Here is a 21,965-nt window from a genome sequence, read left to right on the forward strand (position 1 = left end):
ACTCAGCCCAGCTTCCAATGACATCACTTCTTTTTCAGTGGCTTCTCTAGTATTGAATGGTGAACCCTTTCTTACTTCAGGCCTGCACTGCACACTGACTTCAGAGCATTGCTTCTCAAATACATGAAGCTTCCTTTAAGCTCACCTTAATATTGTGCTTCATTTATATTGTTTAATGATGCTGTTGATACCATCTTGCAAGGAATTAGCTTGATGAGTTTTCTCACTGTTTGGAGTGCTCATTGTGGGTGCTCAAGTGCCTGAAGTCTATTTTTCTCATTGTACTTCTGTCCAGCTTCAGGTTATGTGTTATCCTGAGCATGTTACAATTGTGAATATCATTAGAGGTATCAGAATGGAACAAAAGCTATTGTTTGAACAAAACACGTAATAGTAGATGTACTGAGAGTGTGCTGTGGCCCATGGCTTGAGAGCCATGACTTTAGAGGTCTTAATGCCACCAACTTCATATTAGTCTTAAAACTCAGCTTTTAAATTGGGAATAATTATTTTTGATGTTTGTCTGTCACACCTATAAGCTGTGTATTCCAAAGGAATTTTCTGCGGAGGATGAAATTATGAGAAATCACGGATTTGTAGATATGTTGCTTTTAGCCTGAATTACTTGGGCAACCTCTGCTGATTATTCTACGCTCTTCTTTTCCTTCAGACATCTCCTGAAGACTCCTTTGTCTCTGCTGATGCTCTTCTCAACAGGATATCTAAGAAAACATCAATATGTGATCAACCTGAATATCTAGATCCTGACTTAGCAGAAAAGAACCCCCCAGTATTTGCTCAGAAACTTCAGGTTTGTAGCAGACTATAAATATCACTTTTCCTTTGTCTGTGCTCAATGTAGAATGCTTCACCTTGTGTGAAAAGGGTGGGAGATGGCTTGGGTTGGGGATGGGAAAGAAAGAAAGCAATGATTTGATTCTCTTCAAAGTACCTTTAGCCTTTCAGGAAACTAAGGAAGAGAAATATTTTAATTTAATTCATACAATACATAAAAATTGAACTCAAATTTCCTTACAGGTTTCTTCTATCCAGTAGCATTGATGTATATATTTTGAAGAAGTCTTTATAAAGATAATTCTAGTCCTATAAAGCCCTAACCCCATAAGGCTTGAAGCTTGAACATGGGACTCCATGTTTGGATGTGGTGCTCAGGGGTGTGATTTAGCAGAGGGTTGTTAGAGTTCGGGTACTATGGTCAGGCTGCGGTTGGACTTGATGATCTTCAAGGTCTTTTCCAACCTGGGTAATTCTATGATTCTATGATACCTGACCTTAGTAGGTCTGTGTCTATAGGTTCATATTCAGAAATGAAGATCCTAATTCTGCTGAAATGGAAATTTTGCTTTGTTCTTAATACGTTTTTTTTCCTGCGGACAACTGACGACCAAACACTCAACAGGAGGAGTTAGAGTTTGCTGCAATGAGAATAGAAGCACTGAAGTTAGCCAGGCAGATTACCCTGTCTTCTTTCCGCTCCTTAGATGCCGAGGTATCTGTTTTGTGCCTGCCATGCGTGTGAGTGTGCACAGACTAAGAGACAGAGTGCTGCTTTTTCTTTAACAAGGTGATTAAGGCGCTCAGAGTGCAGTGAAGAACTAAAACAAGCACCAAAGTGTGGCACAGAAGAGCATGCAGAAAGCAGTGCTGCACACAGAAATGCTGTCACCTGCTCAATCCAAGGAAAGATTAACAAAAGAAAATGTGTAGACAAGAAACCGGCACACGCTTAATGCCAAGATTTTGCAAGCAGATGGCTTTTTTTAATGTTTACCCCAACGTTTGATCCTAAAATATTTGGTAGCAAAGCAGTGTCAAACCTATCTCCTATAAGCATGCTATTGGCTGTTGGCCTCTACAGTTTGAAACAGACAACCAAGTACAGAAGTGAGAAGTTCAGCCAACTCTACCATCAGGCTTCAGAAGAAGGGGACTGCAGCAGATCTGCAGGGGCTGTAGAGTTCCCAGGGGAAAATGGTTCCATAACACAGTGGGGTTTCACGCATGAAGATCTAAAGCTTTCTTTTAATTGTTTTTTCTATGGCACGCTGGCTACTGCCTCCTCAGAGTGAGGCTTTGTATGGCTCTAGAGATGCACACACCTTACTGGCTTTACTGCAGGACAGAAGATCTTGCTGTGATGCACTGTTTGGTTATTAGCCAGTTGTCCTTTGTGGTGCTTTTAGCAAAAAAAAGGTTAGCCAAAAATGTTAATGGCTTTCTTGGGAGGTGCTGTCAGCTGATGGGATGGCAGCGTCCTGCTGTGGTGAGTCATTTTATTCTAAACAAGGGACATGTGCCATGGCACATCCTTCTCCAGTGACCTTTCTCATGTTACAGTGGCCATTAATAAGTCAAGAAGCTTTTGGCTTGGCCCTGTGTCATCTTAATATTTGAATACCCTGCATCAGAACAACGTTGGAGCTGATGACAAGGTGTAGTTTCTTGGTGAAGTTTATGAACTTCCTGGAACTTAGAAATGGGGGACAGGCTTCATGTGAATTCATTGAAAATGCTTTTAATCTAGATAGCAGAGCTAGCAAAAATGATAAGCTGAGATGAGGAGGGGAAAATAAGCCAAATTCCACCCTATGACACAGGATTGGAAGCATCTGGACATTCACAAAGTCCTGTCTCAGTCCAGCCAGAGGGGTGTTCTGGGCTGAACAACATGAGTGCAATGCTGGGCTGGGAAGGCCTTTTGTCCCTGGATAACTTTACTGTTTAGGTGGGAGATTGCTGATATTAAATTAGCCTGTGGTTGCAACCCTTGTGACCTACTGTGACTGGTGGCCTGGATTAACTATAATAGGATCTACCAGATGACTGCGGTGACTTAAATTTGGACACTATCTGGCAGGATTCCCTTCTGGTTGGCTGCCCACAGTTCTTCATGTTTTATAACTAAGGAACCATTACAGGTTGGATAACAAGCACAAACAGTCCACATTATTAAGTCCTATCACCATTTTCCTACAAGGCTACAGACATAAATTAGGCTTGTTATGCCTCCATCGACCTGTGTGCACACATCAATTAGTTACAAGACAAAATCGTTTGATACACATTTAGCTTAACCTTTGCCAGCACTCATGCTAATTTTCAGCAGGCTAAATACATATTCCCCTAAACAGTATGGTGAAAAGTGCTGTATCGTTTTCATTGCAGGGCCTCAGTTTTCTTTCACTCTGACCTTCTTGAAGTAAGATCACCAAGGTGGTTAATCAATATGCATTTACTCACTGTCTGATCAGATATCTGGTTTCTGTGCAGGGGAAGTGCATTGGGCTCTCAAATATTTACACTAAGATCACAGTGACCTACATCTCATAGTAATTCCCCTGCAGACTCTAATCTTTCTGTGTGAAGTTCAGTGACTTATAAATCCCTATGCTTATTATTACCCCAATTAACTGCTGACTTTCTTTGCACTTAGGTGCTGAATTTAAAACGTAGGTGAAGTTACTTGAGGTAATATTGTCATCCTGTAGGGCTACTTTGTTTTCAGACGATAGGAATATTTGGAGGCAGGAAATAACAGATGGGAAACTGGACATCAGTATGTAAAACTGGCTCTTAGATAAAACCAATAAGACCAGTGTTGGAGACTGTCACCAGAGGGTTCGTTATGCTCCTGCCAAGGAAAGAAGCCATCCAGCCCAGCTGGGGTTTGCATGCACTGCTTCCAGAGTCAGGGCAACGCTGGTTGGGTCAGTAGCCAAGGAGGCTGTGGATGCCCCATCCCTGCAGGCATTCAAGGCCAGGCTGGATGTGGCCCTGGGCAGCCTGGGCTGCTGGTTGGTGACCCTGCACACAGCAGGGGGTTGGAACTGGATGAGCACTTGGTGGGCCTTTGCAACCCAGGCCATTCTGTGATATACAAAAATCCCTAAATATGTATTAAATTCTTGAAATGTGCTTTTTCTCTTTCTTTCCTTCAAAATCTTCACCATTATTGACAGTTACTTCCACAAGTTTTTACAGGAGCTTAAGGAAATGTGTGTCTCCATTGCCACAATTAATATTTCCCAGCAGTTTCCTCATGAGACCCAGCAACTCGCACAGCAGGAGGCTTTTGAAATAAGATATGGTTCAACAGATTGAGCTGCACTACGGCCTTTCTTCTGAGGGCAGCTTTGATGCTCTAATGGCTCTTTGTTGTCTCTTAGTTTTTCTCTTTGGATTTAGTAGGAAATATAGTACATTTCTTGAAGCTGGAATACTGAATTTCCACAGGAGCGGTCTGATTTCTTGCCTGTTTTGCTGAGATCTGTGGGCAGCACCGTGTGTTTTATATATATATGCATACACAGAGGTGACTGAGCTTGTGCCCAAGATGTGCTTTTTCCTGCACTGTATATCAGGAGAAATCTGAAGAATACAAGCTGTGTAATTTTGGTAGATCCTGTGCTGCCTTTTGCTGCACTGTGCAAAGGCATCGGGATGGAGGTTGTGCCTCCTTGTTGTTGTGATGTGTAACAAAAAGGGAGAGGAATGGCCTGCAGCTGAAAGCACAGAGTCAGATGATTCCTGTGTTTCAAAAGGAACAAAAGATAGAGAGCAAATTAACAAGTCTCCTGTATAAACAGACATTCAGCATGGCGTTTTGAAGTGCTGTTGAGCTTGTTATTGCTCTAATTAAATTTTCTTGTCTTTTAGTGTTGCTGGCAGGGTTTCAGCATGTTGCCCACAGATGTGGGATTCATAGCATCTATTCCTGTGTTTTCTTAGCACGAGCACTGTGTGTCATTAGGACAGCTTCTTCAGTAAGGTGTGCTCTGGGAGCTCAGAAAGGGCTGCAAAAGAGTAACTGCAGCTTTGGATCCTGTCTGTTGTTCTGGGATACATGAGGAGGGCTGTGAGTGAGTGAATTCATGGTATAAAGAGAGTCTGCAATGAGGGCAGTGCTGTAGGGGAGGAGATGCAGCGTTTTGTTTGGGGAAGAGCATGCTGTAGCTGCAGCATGAAAGCATTGATATCCAGGCCATCAGCGTGCTGGATGCAGTGTTTCAAGATGTGGGTGTTTATAAACTCCTTGATTTTAGTGCACTGTGATGTCATTTGTTTCCATCTAGAGTGTTCACGGGGTCAGGCATCTCGGTTTCACTTGGCTCTTTTGGACTCTCTTCTGTCTGTATCCTTCTGACCCAGTTTTGACCACCAGCATGAACAGGATTGGCAGCTGCTAACAAACCTCATTTAACATATTAATTGCATGCTAAATAACCAGTGGGGCAGTGATGGCAGCTGCATATACACATTTCTTACAAAACACTGTTTATGACAGAATATATCCACATGTGAGAACTAGGAAGACAGACATCTATTCACTTCTGCTTTTTGATCTCATCTATGTCTATGGAAGCAGAATTCCTGTTAATGAGCTCTCTGCCTCCCATTCTAATTTCCTCTGCTGTCATGCGTTTCTTGTGGATGCTTTCATGACATTTCTGTATCAGGAGGTAGTAAAACAAGGCCCTAAAATATTGAGGGTGAAGCACTCTCTTTATCTTATCTTCAGGCTAATTTGGCTCTCTTGGTGCTTACTATGAATTTTAAATGTGCATTGAAACGTTCCTATCAATGTTACGCTGTTGTAGTTTAGCAGTGCACAGGCTCTCAGTCCTAGCTCAGGACCCTGATGCATAGCACCCAGAAAACATCAGCTCAACATGTATTTAATGGCTCATTTCTTTGTATTTAAAAAAACCGAATGCACAGAGAGAACCTGCTATCCCAGCAGATGTTTCCATCTCTAAAAGCATGCTGTACTCACGGATCGGCGCTTCGGATGCAGAAGGCACCACGAGTCTTCTCTACCCCCAACAAGACTTGGATGCTGCACTACGACTTGCCAGAGCAGAGGTAATGCTTCAGAACTGGGAATAGGAAATGTGGCACTTATGGGCTCCTTCTTTTCTGTCTTCTCCCAAATTCTTCATATTATGGTTACGTTTACCATCCTTGAGGCTGTTCTCAGCAATTCTAAAGCCATGCTGAAAGCTATTGAAGCAAAAGGTGCTATACTGTAAGCGCCAGTTGTTTTGGATGTAAATGTGAATCAGCGTTAGCTGGAAGAGACCTATGGAAATCATTGAGTTCAACTGTTGAGCTACTTCAGGACTGACCCAAAGTAATAAATGTAATTAAGATCATTATCCAAAAGTCACTTAAGTGACTTAAAAGTGAACAGGCATGAGATGTCAACCCATTCCAGTGTCTAACCATTCCAGTGTGAATGAAAGGAGCACTAAGAACGCAGGCATTCAAGTCTAAAATCTCACAGATATCCCTACATATGCACACAGAGGCAGTAGAACACCCTTAGAGGACAAATCATGGGGTTTTATTCCAAAGCTATGGACAAAATGATTTTAGTGTTGGCTCCAAGTCAGACATTGTATGGAGTGGTTTGAAATGATTATGATTTCACATCTGAACTTCTTAAAAGTGCACCTTACCGTCCGTAAATCACCAGGGATGCTTGTATTTGAACCTGTTTTGCCTTTGGAAACTGTACCTGTATCAATCAGCATTTGGTATCCATATGTTGTAGTTATTTCGTTTTCTCCTCAATGGATCACTTCTTTTCCCTTTTCTTTTTCCTTGTTTCAGATTGTGGCCAAGGAAAGAGAAGTATCTGAGTGGAAAGAGAAATATGAAGAAAGCAGAAGGGAAGTGATGGAAATGAGGTGGGTTATTCACTTGTCACTAATCGCAACAGTGGAGTCTCATTTCATGCTGCAGATAGCACACAGAGTGCCATGACTGTACGGATCTTTGGCTAACAGAAGTTGTTTAGTTATATTTAATTGAAGACTTCAAACTGATCCTAAACCCATTGAAGTTAATCACAGTGAACTTCCGTGTTGCTGAACTGAGATAAAAGGGTTTTAGTCCAGGTGAATGTAAGGAAAGAGTTTTCTGCAGTTTGTGCTGCTCCCCTCACTTGTGCATTCTCACTTCGGTTGCATTGTGGTGTTTCTATTGCCTGACTGAATGAGTGCACCTGCAGTGCTGGTAGAGGTGTCTGCCTGCCAATTTAAAGTAGTTTTTCCATGAGGAGTTTTGCCAACAGAAAAGAGCATGTGATGGTTTGAATACAGGCATGAGCAGCAGAGGCTCTTCAACATTAAAGAACAAAAACCCCATTGCTGGCAGGAAAATATTTCTTGCCAAGGAGCCATTCTTCCCAGCCAAGGTCCCTGCCCATTGCAGAAGTGATAAACGGAGCCACTGTAGTGGGTGAAGTTGCTCAAAGAATCACTTTTGCTTGCAGTCTGGTCAGCTGAGAGTTTCAACCATTCTTTTTATGCACAGTAGTAGTGCCATAAGAACAACATACAGATAAGTTTGACCCATTCATTGACCTGAATCTGAGAAAGTTGTCAGTTTTATAAGAGTCTCTATAGGAGTATTCTATGGATTTTTTAAAGCCTATTATTTTCTGCCTTCAAACAGGCAGGTCCTCTCCCTACCTCTGTCCTTCACTCATAAATAGAAGAGATAGAACAGGTTATTTTAGCATCTCAGATTATAGTTTCCATGGTGCCTTCTGAGACTGAGTTTTTTGTTTCAGCGCCTGCTTCTTCTCAGAGTTAAAGAGTTAAAGGTAGCTTAAAGCTAAAGCCAGTAAGCTGTATTGAGAGGTGATCTGCACCTGCAGCTCCTGCTGGCATCCAGGGAACTTGTCCTGATGGAACAGGGGTAAAAGAAAACTGTGCTGCACAAATCAGCAAACACTGGCAGAGATGCCAAGAGTCGCACGTGGCAGATTTGAATAGAGGAGGACAGGGCTCTGAGCCAACTCATCTTAAGAGAGGCATCTGCAGAAGGCGAGGGCAGCCCCTTTATGTCTTTGAGAGGAACCATCTCCCAGCACCCGCTGAGTTCTCTCACCTCTCTTGCTCCCTGCCTGGGAAAGGAACCAAAACCCTGGCGTAGCTCTCTCAGTGCATAATGAGGCAAAATGGAAAGGAGCTGCAGTAAGCAGTCAAATGCAAAGAAACAAAACATGGAGTGAAGAAAACCTCGGAATTATGTAAAGAATGACTCAGTTCAGCACACACTCCAGTGCAGTACATTGTCTATTTTCTCTAGGCTGCCAGGGTACACACGCCTGCTGGCTGCAAACAGGCACTGGCAGAGGCTGCTTATCCCTTAATGAAAGGAGAGCAGAGAGACTGAGCATCTGACACACTGTAGGATCTGTTCCTTTCTGTACCAGTGATTTGCTTCTGTGTCTATGTCCTCAATAAGGAGAAAGGGGGGGAAAAAAAAGCCTTATGTAAGCCAAATTTCAACAGGCAAGTGGGGAAAAAGCCATTTTGTCACCAAATGATGAAATGTGTGTAATGTACACCAAGATTTCATTTGGAAGATTCAATGTTGAAACAGCCCGTGTGTGGTAAATGAGAGATGCAGCAATTAGACATGATGTAACTGTAAGAAAGGAATGAAGGGAAAGGCTGGGATTATTGAGATGCAAGCATAATAACATCGCTTTTTTAAACATGGTTTGTTGGAGGTCTAATTGAACATAACTCTGTGGGAAGTCAAGCAGACCTTTTGAGAAGTAGCCTTGGATTTCTATGTTATCATGACTTATAAAGCTATGGAAAGTCAATTACTAGACCAAAGGTCTGAAATATAAGAAATGAAGCCTATGTAACATCTCAAGGGTTGAGATGCTCCATCATAGAGAGGAATGGCATGGTCAGCATCCTTGGGTTCCCCACCTGCGATGTCTTTTCTTTAGGCTGCTTGAGTGAAAGAGCTTTGTGATGAATATGGAACAAGCCTCGAGAACTTCACTTTCCAGATCAAATAGTATTAAAATCTCTGTGACATTTACTGATGGAAGTAAGAAATGGATCTTTGGTTTTGCTGCCTACTTCTACAGTGCAGCCCAGGCTGGGGAGCTGTATGGTGTTCTAACAGCGTTATTTATACTCACTGTCATGAGTCCTTGGCTTCATTTTCTACCATGATCAATCTTGCTGAAGGTGGCTGGTATTACAAGGAGATGACATGGCTTTCAAATCCCTACTGCTTAACTTCTATGTTAAAGTGATCCCACTGTCTGTGTTCTGTTTGCAATCCAGATTTCACATATGCAGCGCTGGCGTTACTGCACTGGGTTTGTTGGATCTCCACAGCTTTCTCCTTTCCTCACTGACTTTTGTCCCAGGATTTCCCCTTATCCTCACTGTAACCTCACTGTCTGCAGCAGACTTAGCTGAAATGGAGCAAATCAAAGCGAGCAAAGACTTCAAAAAATATGTATTCAAATACCAGTGGGCTGTTTGGAATATCCACTTCAGATGAAGCATACAGTAATTTTGTTTTTCATAGGCAATCCTATGTGGCTCACAAATCAAAGCGCAGATCAAGCTAGTCCCATTTCATTAGCTTTATTTGGCTCTGGAAAGGGATGGATCATCTTTCTAAATCACATTTAATCTGCTTATTTTGGCTAACCTCTTTTCAAGAAGGAAACTCAAAGCCTGCTGCGAGTCTGTGAAATACAACAGTCTTAAAAGTAACATTTTTACCCCCCATTTATCAGAATGTTTATGGAAAAGGAGACTTGATGCAACTCTTAGGCTGATGTGATTATGTTTATGTTTGAACTGAGGTCGGTAACGTACTTTGGGTATGATTCAAAGTAATTCCTTTTCCCTCCCCATGCAGGAGCAACGTTTAAGCTGTCAGTTTTATTTGTTGTAGAGTAATAAAGAGAATACAAAAGTGTGGAGTGGGATCTGTATCCTGTTATTAGACCATCGTTCAGTTATTAAGTAGCATTATTTTCTATGTAATTATTAACTATTACGATGTTTGCCAAAAGTTTTTCTGTCTTTCTTTTTCTCTTCTTATAGGAAAATAGTTTCAGAATACGAGAAGACGATTGCTCAGATGATAGGTAGGTGTTTCTGCCATGAAAGATGCTACCCTGCACTCTGATTATATGAAGAATAGAAATGGGATTTAAGGCTGTGGGCTTCAATTTGATTCCGGCTCCACCCGTTGATGCTGCTGGGAATGGGGATGCATCCAAGGACACGTTGTGTGCTCCCGGCTGGTGATGTGAAGCTGGTGCTTTATTTTAAAGCAATAAACCCTGAGGCAGTCTGGGTAATACAGAAAGGTCAGGGCTTTTTCATCTGTGTCAAAGCAAAGCGTCCCATAGGAAACATGTTCAGACACTGCCCAGCATTCACTGGTGTCTCCAGGAGAGACATAAAATGACCTGAAAACCCTTTAGTCATCCGCTCACAGCTGTTTAACAGGAGATACCAAACTTAGCTCTTTACAACAACAGGGATTATCTGTGCTAAGTGCATTGGTTGGACCAAAACCGAGATTAACTTCAATCCCAGCTGAGACTGTGAGTGGTCAATCCACCTCTTCAGCTACTGACATAAAGGTCTCCAGGTTATTTACATGATCCATTGCAGAAGCCAAGAAATTATTCTTCTCACTCCTCTGGGAGAGCTGTCATAGCGAGCACTGCACACCAGCAACACCAAAGGCATCTGTGCATCTTTCTAGAAGGGTCTGTGTGACACAACCCCCTCATTTTTGGTGTCTTCTATGTTGTTTTGTTAGCATTTGATGCTTGAGTTCTCCCTAAATTCTATGGCAGATTTGCTTATTGTTGCCCAAGGAAAGCAGTGGGGAAGCTGTTCAGTTCCTGGTGCTTTGCTGCCTTCCTGCTTTTGCGGCCCATGGGAGACACCCCAACCTCCTTTCATGAAAAGGGGGAAAAAAAAGGGTCTAGAAATGAATCTTCATCTGTGTGCTTCGTTCTCTGTACAGCGTTCTGCCTTCATTGCCTTTTGTGTGTAAACCTGAATGGATTTGCCTGCTTTCTGACGTAACGTCTGTCGTTCTCATCATACAAGAGTTAAGGCAGGAGTGGTCAGACTATGCCAAGGATTTGATTCCCTTTAGTTTACACTGGGTGTGCTCTGGTGCTGCTTCGTGCACAGTTATAGGCACAATTATATACGTTGTGAGTCTGTAGTGCAATGAGAAGGTGTGGAACAGAGATCCTAAGGTAACAGAGCAACCATGGCAAATTCTGCAGCTGCCAGGTCATCTTCTTTAAAGAAATCAAGGATATTAAAGCATCGGAGCTTTGGCCACTGAGGAAATAGAACTTCAGACTTCTAATTCATAGTATCTGTCTTCCAAATGGTGTAGAGCAGGTTTTTAAGAGTTATGGTTCTAAGTAAGGTGATTTGCCATTCATTTTCAAAAGAACTGAAACAACAGCAGCGACACAGACAGCATGTGCTAATTAGAGCAATATGCAGATTTCACAGCATGATAAATGTGAGGCTGCTTCTCCCTGAATTTAGTGTAAGTTTTCCATCTAATTATCCCACTTTCTCCTGACGTTTGCTGTGAATTACTGTCCCTTCTGATGAAAGGATTTACCCAAATGCCACCATGTGAGGGAAGTGTTTGTCTGCCCACTATTTGCATATACTTCACTGAACCCTTATCCCAGTAACGCCTCCCTGCTGGAGCAAAATATGCATTTCCACAAAAGAAATGCCTCTGCTCTTTCTATTTAAGATCTAACCCTTCTGAGCTATTTATAGAGCCCAGTGCTTGGAGGGCATTGCAAGTGAACTAGTTTCACAAATCCCTTTAATGAATATTCAATGTGGTTGAGCGATCCTGCTCAGCTTTTACAGACTGCTGTGTGTATGCAGAGTGAGCAATGGAAATATTTCCTACTAATGGAATAGGAGCGTGGATGTGTTTGCACATAACGTGCTGAAAACATGCACTGCAGGCTGTCAATGCCACTGATTTCAAGGGCTGTGGTAGATCTATTGCTGTCGTGTACAGAGCCCAGTGTTACCCCACCTCAGCTCGTACAATCAGCCCCACGCTGTCAGTGCACAGATCCCTGTGAGTGTCTCTGCATCTCCTGCCCATTGAGGGTAGGGAGACAAGGGGCAGCCGTGCTGCTGTGCTGCAACCTGGGCTGAGCTCATAAAGGCCCCTGCTCACCCTGCAGCACGTGCACACTCCTCAGTCACACTCACCTCCTCCCCTTCCGAAACCTTTGCTGTAGATTTAGTTGTACTGTTGGATTTGAGATGTTGGGCTTTATTTTTATTTTTCTTCCTTTTTATTTTTCCTGCTAAAAATGTATCCGTGTACTCGTAAGCTTAAAGACATAATGAGCTTTTCATTATGAAGACAAACAAATGTTACGCTTTGTGCATTACGGGTTGTTGCATTACTTATTTTCTGCTTTCCTAACAATACCTGATTTTCTATTTTGCTTCCGTTTTCGTTGCTTCTTGCTATTTGCTTGCAAAAACAAACAGGCAAGCCCGGTAAGTAAAGCTTTTCACCAACTTTCACACCACCACTCTGCATTTTTGTTCCTTTCTTTTGCTTTTTGTTCTCCGTTTGCTGCATTCCCATTCTGTTCTGTGATAACGCTGTGCTCAGCCTGGGGGTGGATCTGTTGCTCCTGTGGTGGTGGCCTCACTCTGTCTGTTTGGACATTGTTAGTCCTGAGCATCCTTGTGGTGGAGGTGACCCGCAGGCAGTGTGTGGTATGGACATGGAAGTCACTTAATCAGGATGTTCTAATCATATGGCCTTTATAAACTGCCTTAGAAACAATGTAGAAATAAGCGGCTATAACTGGTTAGCTGAGATTGGAGCTGCCTTTTCCCTAAGGCCAAATGAGAGCTGCAGAGAGTAGTTGGTGGGTCTGCCCAGCCCCTCCAGTCTGCTGTGCTGGGAGGCAAAGACCTCCTGGATGTAAGGAGTGAGTCTTCAAGTAGTCAAAAGGGAGAAGAGTTATCAGAGCAATGGGGCATTGCAGGGCTCTGTGCTCCTCGGTTCTGCCATCCCAAAGGGTGTGTGGCACTGTCTGGGGCTGTGCTGGGCCGGCACAAGCAGGGAGGGCTACAAAGAAATTGAATATGCAAGAAGAGGTTAATTGCAGCTTGGGAATTCACAGCACAAAACTCAACATTTCAGGGTTGGCCAACGCCATGAAATAATCTGATTTGGGTTCATTTCTATCATTGCGTGAGAAACGAAGCAACCATCAAAATATTACAAAACAAATGAGGAATCACAGAATGGCCTGGGTTGAAAAGGACCACAATGACCATCTGAATCCAACCCCCTGCTGTGTGCAGGGTCACCAACCAGCAGCCCAGGCTGCCCAGAGCCACATCCAGCCTGGCCTTGAATGCCTGCAGGGATGGGGCATCCACAGCCTCCTTGGGCAACCTGTGCCAGTGGATTCAGTGCCTCCTTCACGGGAGCAGCTGAGTTCCAAGTGAAATAAATCATCTGTAAGAAGATGTTTTCACCTTTTCCCCCAGTATTCCAGTAATTAATTATCACTGTATTTAGCAAACTTTTTCCAACCCATGATATCATCTTTGAATAGCAACGACATTCGGATCTTCTACAGACTTACTAACATACAGCATAGAACACAGTGTAGTAGAAGCTATAGATGATAGTGAAGTCAATGTTCATATTGATTTCTTTTTTTCTCCCCAATCTTCTTTCTACCAGAGGATGAGCAGAGAGAGAAGTCTGTCTCCCATCACACTGTTCAGCAGCTGATCGTGGAGAAGGAGCAAGCGCTGGCAGATCTGAACTCGGTGGAGAAATCCCTGGCAGATCTTTTCAGGAGATATGAGAAAATGAAGGAGGTGTTGGAGGGGTTCCGAAAGGTGAGCTGTAGCGATGGCCCTTCCTGTTAAGTGGAAAGCCTCCTTATAAGTACCTGAATGTGACTTGGATTAAATGTACTCATTTCAGAATGAAGAAGTATTAAAGAAATGTGCACAAGAGTATTTATCACGAGTAAAGAAAGAAGAACAGAGGTATCAAGCACTCAAAATCCACGCTGAGGAAAAACTGGACAGGTAATTACTTGTGAATATCTCCATAGTTCACACTGCAGGCAGGTCCCTGTGGCCGAGCCCTGCTTTCAGCAGAACTGAGTGTGTAATTCAGAGCAGGCATCTCTCTGTTAATTCTGGACCCCTGGTTTGTTCTGAGTCTGCCCGCTTGTGTTGATGGTGATGGGCACTTGCACAAAAGTGCAAGAAAATCCATAAGCCTCCGTTAAGGTGTGAACATCTGATTGTGCCTTAAGATGGGCAGGTCCAGTTGGGATTGTTGTTGTTACCATCTTCAGTGCTTCCATGTAATAACTAAGTAAGCATTTCTAGAGTCCTCCAGGCTCAGGAAATGTCTCCAAATGATCACTAGCAATGATCAGTGCCTAAAGCAAAGTGAGGCTTGGATTTGCTTCTCTGACCCCTTATAGGTATAGAGAAAAGGCTTTACAGTCTACTGAGTAAGAGAAAGAGCCATGAAAAGTCTCTAGGGACGAGGCTCAGGCTGCCTTCAAAGATACAAAGAAAGCAGCCCTGCCTGTCTCTTAACATGCAGTCCATCCTTGAATACCCTTCATTCTCTCCCGTAGATCACTTAACATGACAAAAATCTCTTTTTCTAGAGCCAATGCTGAAATTGCACAAGTGAGAGGCAAGGCTCAGCAAGAGCAAGCGGCGTATCAGGCCAGCCTTCGTAAAGAGCAGCTGAAGGTGGACGCATTGGAAAGAACACTGGAGCAAAAGGTAAGTAGCGGCTCTGCTCTTTTAATGAAGTCAGGTTGGATATTAGGAAAAATGACTGCTCAGGAAGAGCATTGAGGCTCTGGCACAGGCTGCCCAGGGGCACGGGGCAACTCCATGTGGAGGTGGTGCAGGGATATGGTCAGTGGGGATGGGTTGGGAGTTGGAGGAGATGATCTTAGTGGTCTTTTCCAACCTAGATGACTCGGTGGTTCTGAGGCAATGACATGGCTCGATTTTTAAATGCACTCATCTTAACAAAACAATATTTTTCCTGGTCCTTAATACTGCCTTTTGTTTTCCAGAATAAAGAGATAGAAGAGTTAACAAAGATTTGTGACGAACTGATTGCCAAAATGGGGAAAAGCTAACTTTTAACCAAATCTCTGGACTTCAACACTGAGTGCAATATGACCATTGGCACACTGATGTCCATACGTTTATGTGGACGGGTTATATTTTCACTTTTTCGTATGCACTACTGTATTTTCTTTCTAAATAAAGTTGATTTAATTGTAAGCAGTACTAAGATGACTATCAGAATTTCTTGCTATCGTTTGCATTTTCATAGTATAATTCATAGCAAGTTGATCTCAGAAGTTCCTGTATCAGGGAGATTGTCAAGTTCTCTAAGGAATTACCAATTGCTGATCCTAGCCTTCCCTTTGTACATGAGTTCCCATGTTGGATGTCTTTTTGGATTTAATATAAACATGTATTACTTGCATGGGGACTCTTGCCTTAAGGAGTGTAAACTTTATCTGCATTTGCTGATTTGTAAAATAAAATGAAAAATGAAAAAAAAATAAAAATAAATAAAATGAAGATGCATGTCACTTAAATGAAATTCTCTATTGTAAATAAACTTTTTTTCCCATTGGAAGTTGAAGATAAGTGGCTTAATCTGGTGTTATTTCTCTTGCTTACTGCCTTTTCTGTGCCAGGTACAGCAGTGTTTCTTAAGGAGCTCCCTGCCCAGTGATGGGATTGGCCACAAGATCACACTGCCTGCGTGCACCCATCTCCATGTCCTGCATTCCCTACAAATATATATCCTAGATTTGGAGCTCTCTGTCCTCAGGTTTGAGCTCAATCCCATGGAATGGCTGATTCTCCCACCCTGATCCAGAAAAGCACGCAGGGGAATGAGGCTTCTTACCCAAGTTGGGTGCTGTGACATGAGGTGATGGGATGGTGCTTTTTAAGCAAATCTGCTGTTGGGTGAATACGTTTTGTTCTTCCTGCCAGCGGGAGAATTTGCTGCCACGTTTGTGGAGATGCAGTGCGTGTGATTAGAAGGACCCCCAGAATAAGCCAGATAAGCGGCATTCTCGCACACCTCCTTATCCTCTAAGTCATCCTCTGCGGAGGATTAAGTATGTAAGATAAGCATTAAAGCTTTAATAGCAAACAAACTGCTTTCTTTGTCTAATGGTGCGTCTCTTGTACCTCCATGATGCGGACAGTCTTCAGCCTGGTTCTCGTCAGCTCCCTTTTTGTCATCAAAAGTAAGTCAGCTCTCTTCTTCCTTTGCCCTTCGTTACTTATTTCCTATTTCAGACGGGGCTGAGCTTCTGTTCTGTTCTGGGCTTTCCTCCTGGCTTGGTTGGTTTTCAGAGTGTTTTGTGTGTGTGGTCAACAGCACAGCATTGCACTTCTGCTATGTAATGGAAACAGTTGTTTGCAAAGTTGTTTTCTGGTGGAGCTGATAGTTTAGAAGACTGAATATGGATGATAGTGCTATTTTAGGTGTTAGGAGTGTACTTTCTCATGGTGCTGTGGGCCAAAGACCACAATGGAGGGGGAAACCATTATATTGCAGCTTGTTCTGTCCTTCTTGTTAAATGAAGGTGTGGTTCCAATCACAGAGTCAGATATTCGCCATCCTTGGGGGTGTTCGATGGACGTTTAGATGATATAATGAGGGATGTGGTTAGTGGGATTGTTAGTAGTAGTAGTATTATTTGCAGACTCTAACCACTACTACAAGAGATCTTTCCTCTCCTAACGACAGGTGAAGCACTGCAGTGTTACACCTGTGTAGGTTCCAGTGATGATGACTGCAACAGGCAAGGGACTCAGCAGTGCCCGGGGCATTCGGATGCGTGTGCGGTCATGCGAGGACAGGCAAGTAAGTAACCGCGGACAGCTCCAGCTCATCAAATTAACAGCAGCAGTAATTGGAGTTGGAAGGAGAAGAGCGCAGCCACTTTGCTCTCCAAATGAGCACTGCTTATAAATCTTGGTTCTATTGGCTTAGCAGCAGCTTGATGCCAAATGTGTCTGCATGTGACGGAGCAGGCTGAGCCGCAGGACGGTCCCTGCTGGGTGGGCACCCACGGCGGTGGCGTTGGTTGTGCTGCATTGCGCTGTGTTGTGTGCTCACTGTGCTCTATTCCAGGCGGTGTGATGAAGTCCTGCTCGTTCCGCTCCTTCTGTGAGAGGGCGATGAGGGATGGAGCCAGAGCGCCCGGTGTGAGCGTCCACTGCTGCTACTCCAGCCACTGCAACGCCAAGAGCCGCGGTGCAAGGCTCAGCCCCTCCAGCGGCTGCTTCGTCCTCCTCCTCTTGTCCCTGTGTTGGCACCTGCTGCTGAAGCTGACGTGAGGATCCTGAAACTGCCTTTATAGAAAGGGATGGTTGTAATTACACTTCATGTATCACGTTACTCCACGTACCACGTTTCTCAGTAGGAAGAAGCTGTAGGCAGACTTAGCTGCAGGTAGCAGACTTGTAGTTAAGGTAAGATGTGCTCCGGCTGCTGTTTGTTGTCAGCACACACTCAATAGCAAGCTACAATTTTCAGGCACAAAGTGACCGATAATTCTAGCATGCTCTTGAGCTGTTCAGAGAATATTTCTAGTCTGGACAAAGGCAGAAAAGCTGATGTAAGAATGGTTTAGTGCTGATATACAAAGTGCTAAGAGAAAGCTATTAAGAGAAAAAAATAACTTTTGGAAACACATTGTGTTACGTGTTCTTCAGCATCCTCAGGAGTGAAATGGTGCACAGCCCTCCTTGCACTGATGTCATTAAGAGAGTGTTGTGTGGTGGGTTTGTAATCCTTTTCATTTTGCAAAGTGGAATTACATGGGGATGTCTAGAGAGCTGAGGAACTAAATTAACATGTTTAATAATCCCATTCATTGCAGTTTTGCCAAGCAGATGAACCAGAGTGAGCCATGGGCACTGTGCAGCCATAGTCATGGGCAGCTGCTAGCAATGGTGACACCCAACCTGGGCCATAGTGGTGTAACACAACGTGGTCACATTGAGCTGCTGTTGGGTTGTGATGCTGGGAAGGAGCTGGCAGGGCAGAGTTGATTTGTAACACAGTGCGACACGTAGGCAGGTGGTTGATCTGCGTAGATGTCAGTGTCCAGCTGTACCCACCAGGTCTGATGTCCAGCACACAGCAGCTTTCAACCCAGCTGGTGTCACCTCAGTAGACGTGGTCTTCCAATGAGGAAGTTCTGATTTTCGTTGCCCATTTGGAATTCAAGCAAGTTTATGGAACTCACAAACTATGTGGCAAAGTAGATTTTCCACTAGCTCTGCATGGTGACCTTTGTCTGTAAGCACTGTCCTTTGCAAGATCAGTACTAGGCATTCTGTGGTAGCATCCTGTATGTCTTCCAAAGTTTGGTCAAGGTTCTTGTGAGCCTCTGGGCGTTCTGCTCTGTGGTGGTGGTTATCACAAGGCTGATACAGCTGTTAATAAACGTATTGCTGTACTGCGACGCCTTGGCTGAGAATATTAATTTAGGTTTAAATATCTCATTTGTGTAACAAATCACTTGAGCTGAAAAGAATTCATTTCATTCTCAGCTTGAATCAGCTCCTTCGATCTGTTCTGCTGCACAAAATACGCATTGATAGTTCCTTCATTTTCTGATCGCTTTGTGATGATAAAACTCCATCGAATGTAAAGCTCCGTGCATTTCCTTGGTGACAAATTAAAACATATGCAATGTCTGATGATGTCTCTGCATAAATGGGAGTGTCGCGATGGCCGGTCTCAATCTGGCAGCCTCTGCTCCAGCTGGAGTTTGCCCACAGGGATCTATGTCTTAAATGCGTTAGATAAAACAGCGAATGCTTTCTTATGGAGAAGCTTCTCTGCTGAAACCAGGTGGCAGAAAATAACCATCTTCAGTTTGGCTGCTCTGAAGTCTCAAAGCTTCGTGGCTTCCTTTGTGCTGGGAGAGAAGGAGCAGAGCTGGCAGTGAGGTGGGCTCTGCTGTGACTCAATGGTGGCCACTGCATCAGTGCAGTGGATCAGTTGGGTAAGCACTGGGGTGAAGTTCAGCCTTTATTACTGAACAAATCTCACTCAGAACTCGCTGATAGGATGTAGGGACAGCTGTTAGCAGCACTCGAAGCCCTTAAAAAGCCTTAAAAAGCCACATTCTGCCTGCTCAGACATCAGGATCTCTGCGGAAACTGGAAGTAAAACTTCTCTCCTACGTGACCAGACAGCCCTGTGATCTCAGCGCCCCTCTCCTTCCCCATGGCTTACACAAAGCCATTTATGCTTATCCAAACTTTGGCTCTGCAGACACCCGGAGCTATTTGGGGCAAATCCTGGTGAGCTCCTGCAGTTGTTTTGCTCAGGATGAGTGGCAGATTACAGCCCTGGGCCAGCAAATGCTCACTGCTCCGTGCTGGGCCACTGCTGAGCGCCTTCCAGGAGCAAATCCCACCTCTTTAAATAGTTCTTCCCCTCCTGTTTTGTTTGTGGCTCAATGTTTGCTCAGAAACTGCAGAAATATCTGCAATTGTATTATAATGAGAGCAGCTTCCAGCCCTGCATTGAGCTGGGAATCTGATGGTAAAACATGGCTCCAACACACTTGCTAGAGCTTGAATTGCATTTCTCCATGGAATCACAGCCATCACCGTGAGCTGAAGGTAACCTCCTCCATCAGCAGGGACTCCTGAGAGGGTTCTGCTTGACTAAAGTGGGCCTTGAAGCCCATAAACCATGGTGCCCATCCATATATAAGTCACCACTTCATGCCTACCTGGAGTGTGATGATTTCAGGCTGTGAAGTCTGAGATTCACAAGCAATGCAATGGAATTAAATGGAAATGTAGGTCATCCACCAGCAGGGGGTACCCGGGGCTCACAAATTTCCCCGCTCGCTGCTTTGTGCCCTCTGCTACTTATTTAACCCGAAAAGAACTAGGAACGCAGCATTGCTTTCCCGTCCACGTCCTGTCCAACACAGGGTTGTGCTACGTTGTGAAACTGTGCCAGGGGAGGCTCAGGTTGGGTAGCAAGAAACAACAACTCTCTGGAAGAGTGAGTGGCACAGCTGCCCAGTGTGGTGATGGGGTCACCATCCCTGGGGTGCTCCAGAGCCACAGAGATGTGGCACTGAGGGATATGGGCACAGTGGGGTGGGCTGGGGTTGGGCTTGGGGAGCTGAGAGGTCTTTCCCCAAAGAACAGGCCCAGGCATCCCACAGCAATGCTCGTGGTGACAGCAGGGAGCTGATGGGATCAGGCTCATGAGGGAACGTCACCCTGACACCCAGATACAGAAATAGCCTGTTTTTCAAAGATAGCTAAATCTTTCCCCACGGATCTATAAACATTCTTCCATGTCTGGAAACACTGCGCTGTAACGCAGCGCACCACGTCTACCAGTCCGTGTGGAGCAGAGCTTTGTAAGACAAACAAACACCATGACGATGGGCACGAAAACACGAAGGCAAAGCTCTCTGTGTGATTTCTTGCTGCTGCCCCTCCAGGCAAAGCTGTCTGTGGGCTGCAGGAAGGCTTGCACCTTGTTGGGGCTCAGCGTGGTTTCTCTCTAACAAAACCCCATCTGGCTAATGCTGTTCTAATAAGGGAGAAGCTGGGACTTAATGAAAGGTAGAAATAATTGGAGTGCTGTAAGCTGCTCACCCCAAACACTGACTTAGGAGAAATCCCACTAGGGTCCTGCCTTGAAAATCTGGTCTGAAAGTCAATGAAATATACTTGACAGATGGCTGGACAGCTGGATGGTGGCAGCCAACCCAATGGTTCACCCAACCCAAGAGCCATCCCTCAGTCTGTGTAAACTTTATGTTCTTCAGAAATGTTAAATTAACCTGAAATGCAAGAATAGGATGTGAGACGTGAGGCCCTGCAAGCGCAGCACCACTGGAGCTCGTTGTGCAATGATTAAATAGAAGCGATTCCTTGTGTTGAAGGAAATCAACAATCTACATGGCTTTAAGCGTGTGGCATTAATGAAGTTGTGTGGCTGCTCCAAAGCATGAGCTACCTTGCAGCTCAGCGTCACATCATTGTCTTGGTTCTGAGCTTATTTTCTTTAACCAGTGTGTGGGCACAGTGCCTCCTGGTCACTGCCCCATCTCAGCTCCAGGGAAGGGCACATCAAGGCAAGAGCACACAGCTGCTGACCTTTTGCCCTTTACTTGAACGCTTGTTCCTATAAAGAGCATTTACTTATGGGGTTTCTTATTTAGCTTTTTTTCTCCTGTCATCCCCATGAGGCATTCTTTCCTATGAGTCACGCACACCATAAAGAAATTATTGTTTGGCTCAAAGTTAGGCTCCCATGCCTGGGATCAGCATTTATTTCAGTGAGAGATAGGAAATGAGATGGATTTCAGGGGTGATTCATTATTTACTATTCTGACCTGAACTGTGTTTTTACCACTGGCTTTAAATGAAAAGAAAATCAGACAAGATCCTTGAAACACAAGGCCAAGCCTATATGTGTCCAGCAGGACTGGATGTGCTCCTTAACGGTTTGGTTGTGTTGTATATAGAAATAATCCCTTACGTCTGTTGATACTGAATGTTTGTTTTACTAGCATGATACAACATAAAAAGGCTTTTTTGTTTTAGCACTCTGCGTAGAATGGATGTAAAAATCATGTATGAATACATGGAGAAGTGCTGGGCCTACCAGCACTGAGGCCTACCCAAGCTCAGAAACACAGATGTGGAAAACAACAGGATTCCAGTAGTAAAAGAGCAAATCAGAGCAAAACCTGCAACCCAAAGCTGACTGAACAGTCAGGCAGGGCACTGGGAGCAGCTTCTGTGAGGGGTGACTGGAAGGAATGTGGGGATAAAAGCACCAAAAGGTGAAGAACTGGAGGAACACAGAAATCCCCCACTGAGGGTATCAACTGCAAGTGGATAATACACAGCTCGTCCCCAGTAGGGCCAACCATGGGCCTATGAGCCAACGCTGCCCATGGAAAGGCCACAAATTGGCTCTTCACTCAAAGGAGTGAAAATAAGATCAGGATGAAGCTGTGAAAATCTCCCTTGAAC

General features: G+C 44.2%; 1 protein-coding gene across 4 annotated transcripts in view; it reads left to right on the forward strand.

Moving 5' to 3' along the window:
- The window catches only part of TACC2 (transforming acidic coiled-coil containing protein 2), a 96,944-nt gene extending 81,390 nt beyond the window's left edge, over nucleotides 1–15,554 (forward strand). For 3 of the 4 annotated variants that reach the window (XM_015867493.2, XM_032445541.1, XM_032445540.1), the window contains 8 exons: nucleotides 671–811; nucleotides 5,740–5,883; nucleotides 6,634–6,710; nucleotides 9,900–9,943; nucleotides 13,591–13,751; nucleotides 13,840–13,946; nucleotides 14,546–14,666; nucleotides 14,969–15,554. In XM_015867493.2, coding sequence (XP_015722979.1) covers nucleotides 671–811; nucleotides 5,740–5,883; nucleotides 6,634–6,710; nucleotides 9,900–9,943; nucleotides 13,591–13,751; nucleotides 13,840–13,946; nucleotides 14,546–14,666; nucleotides 14,969–15,034 — 861 coding nt within the window. In that variant the 3' untranslated portion in view covers nucleotides 15,035–15,554. Of the gene's footprint in view, nucleotides 1–670; nucleotides 812–1,420; nucleotides 1,511–5,739; nucleotides 5,884–6,633; nucleotides 6,711–9,899; nucleotides 9,944–13,590; nucleotides 13,752–13,839; nucleotides 13,947–14,545; nucleotides 14,667–14,968 lie in introns of all 4 variants that reach the window. The other variant, XM_032445539.1, reaches the window with a different exon arrangement.
- Nucleotides 15,555–21,965: the final 6,411 nt, after the last annotated feature.

The sequence above is a fragment of the Coturnix japonica genome, chromosome 6, assembly GCF_001577835.2.
Source record: "Coturnix japonica isolate 7356 chromosome 6, Coturnix japonica 2.1, whole genome shotgun sequence".
Taxonomy (NCBI): Eukaryota; Metazoa; Chordata; class Aves; order Galliformes; family Phasianidae; genus Coturnix; species Coturnix japonica.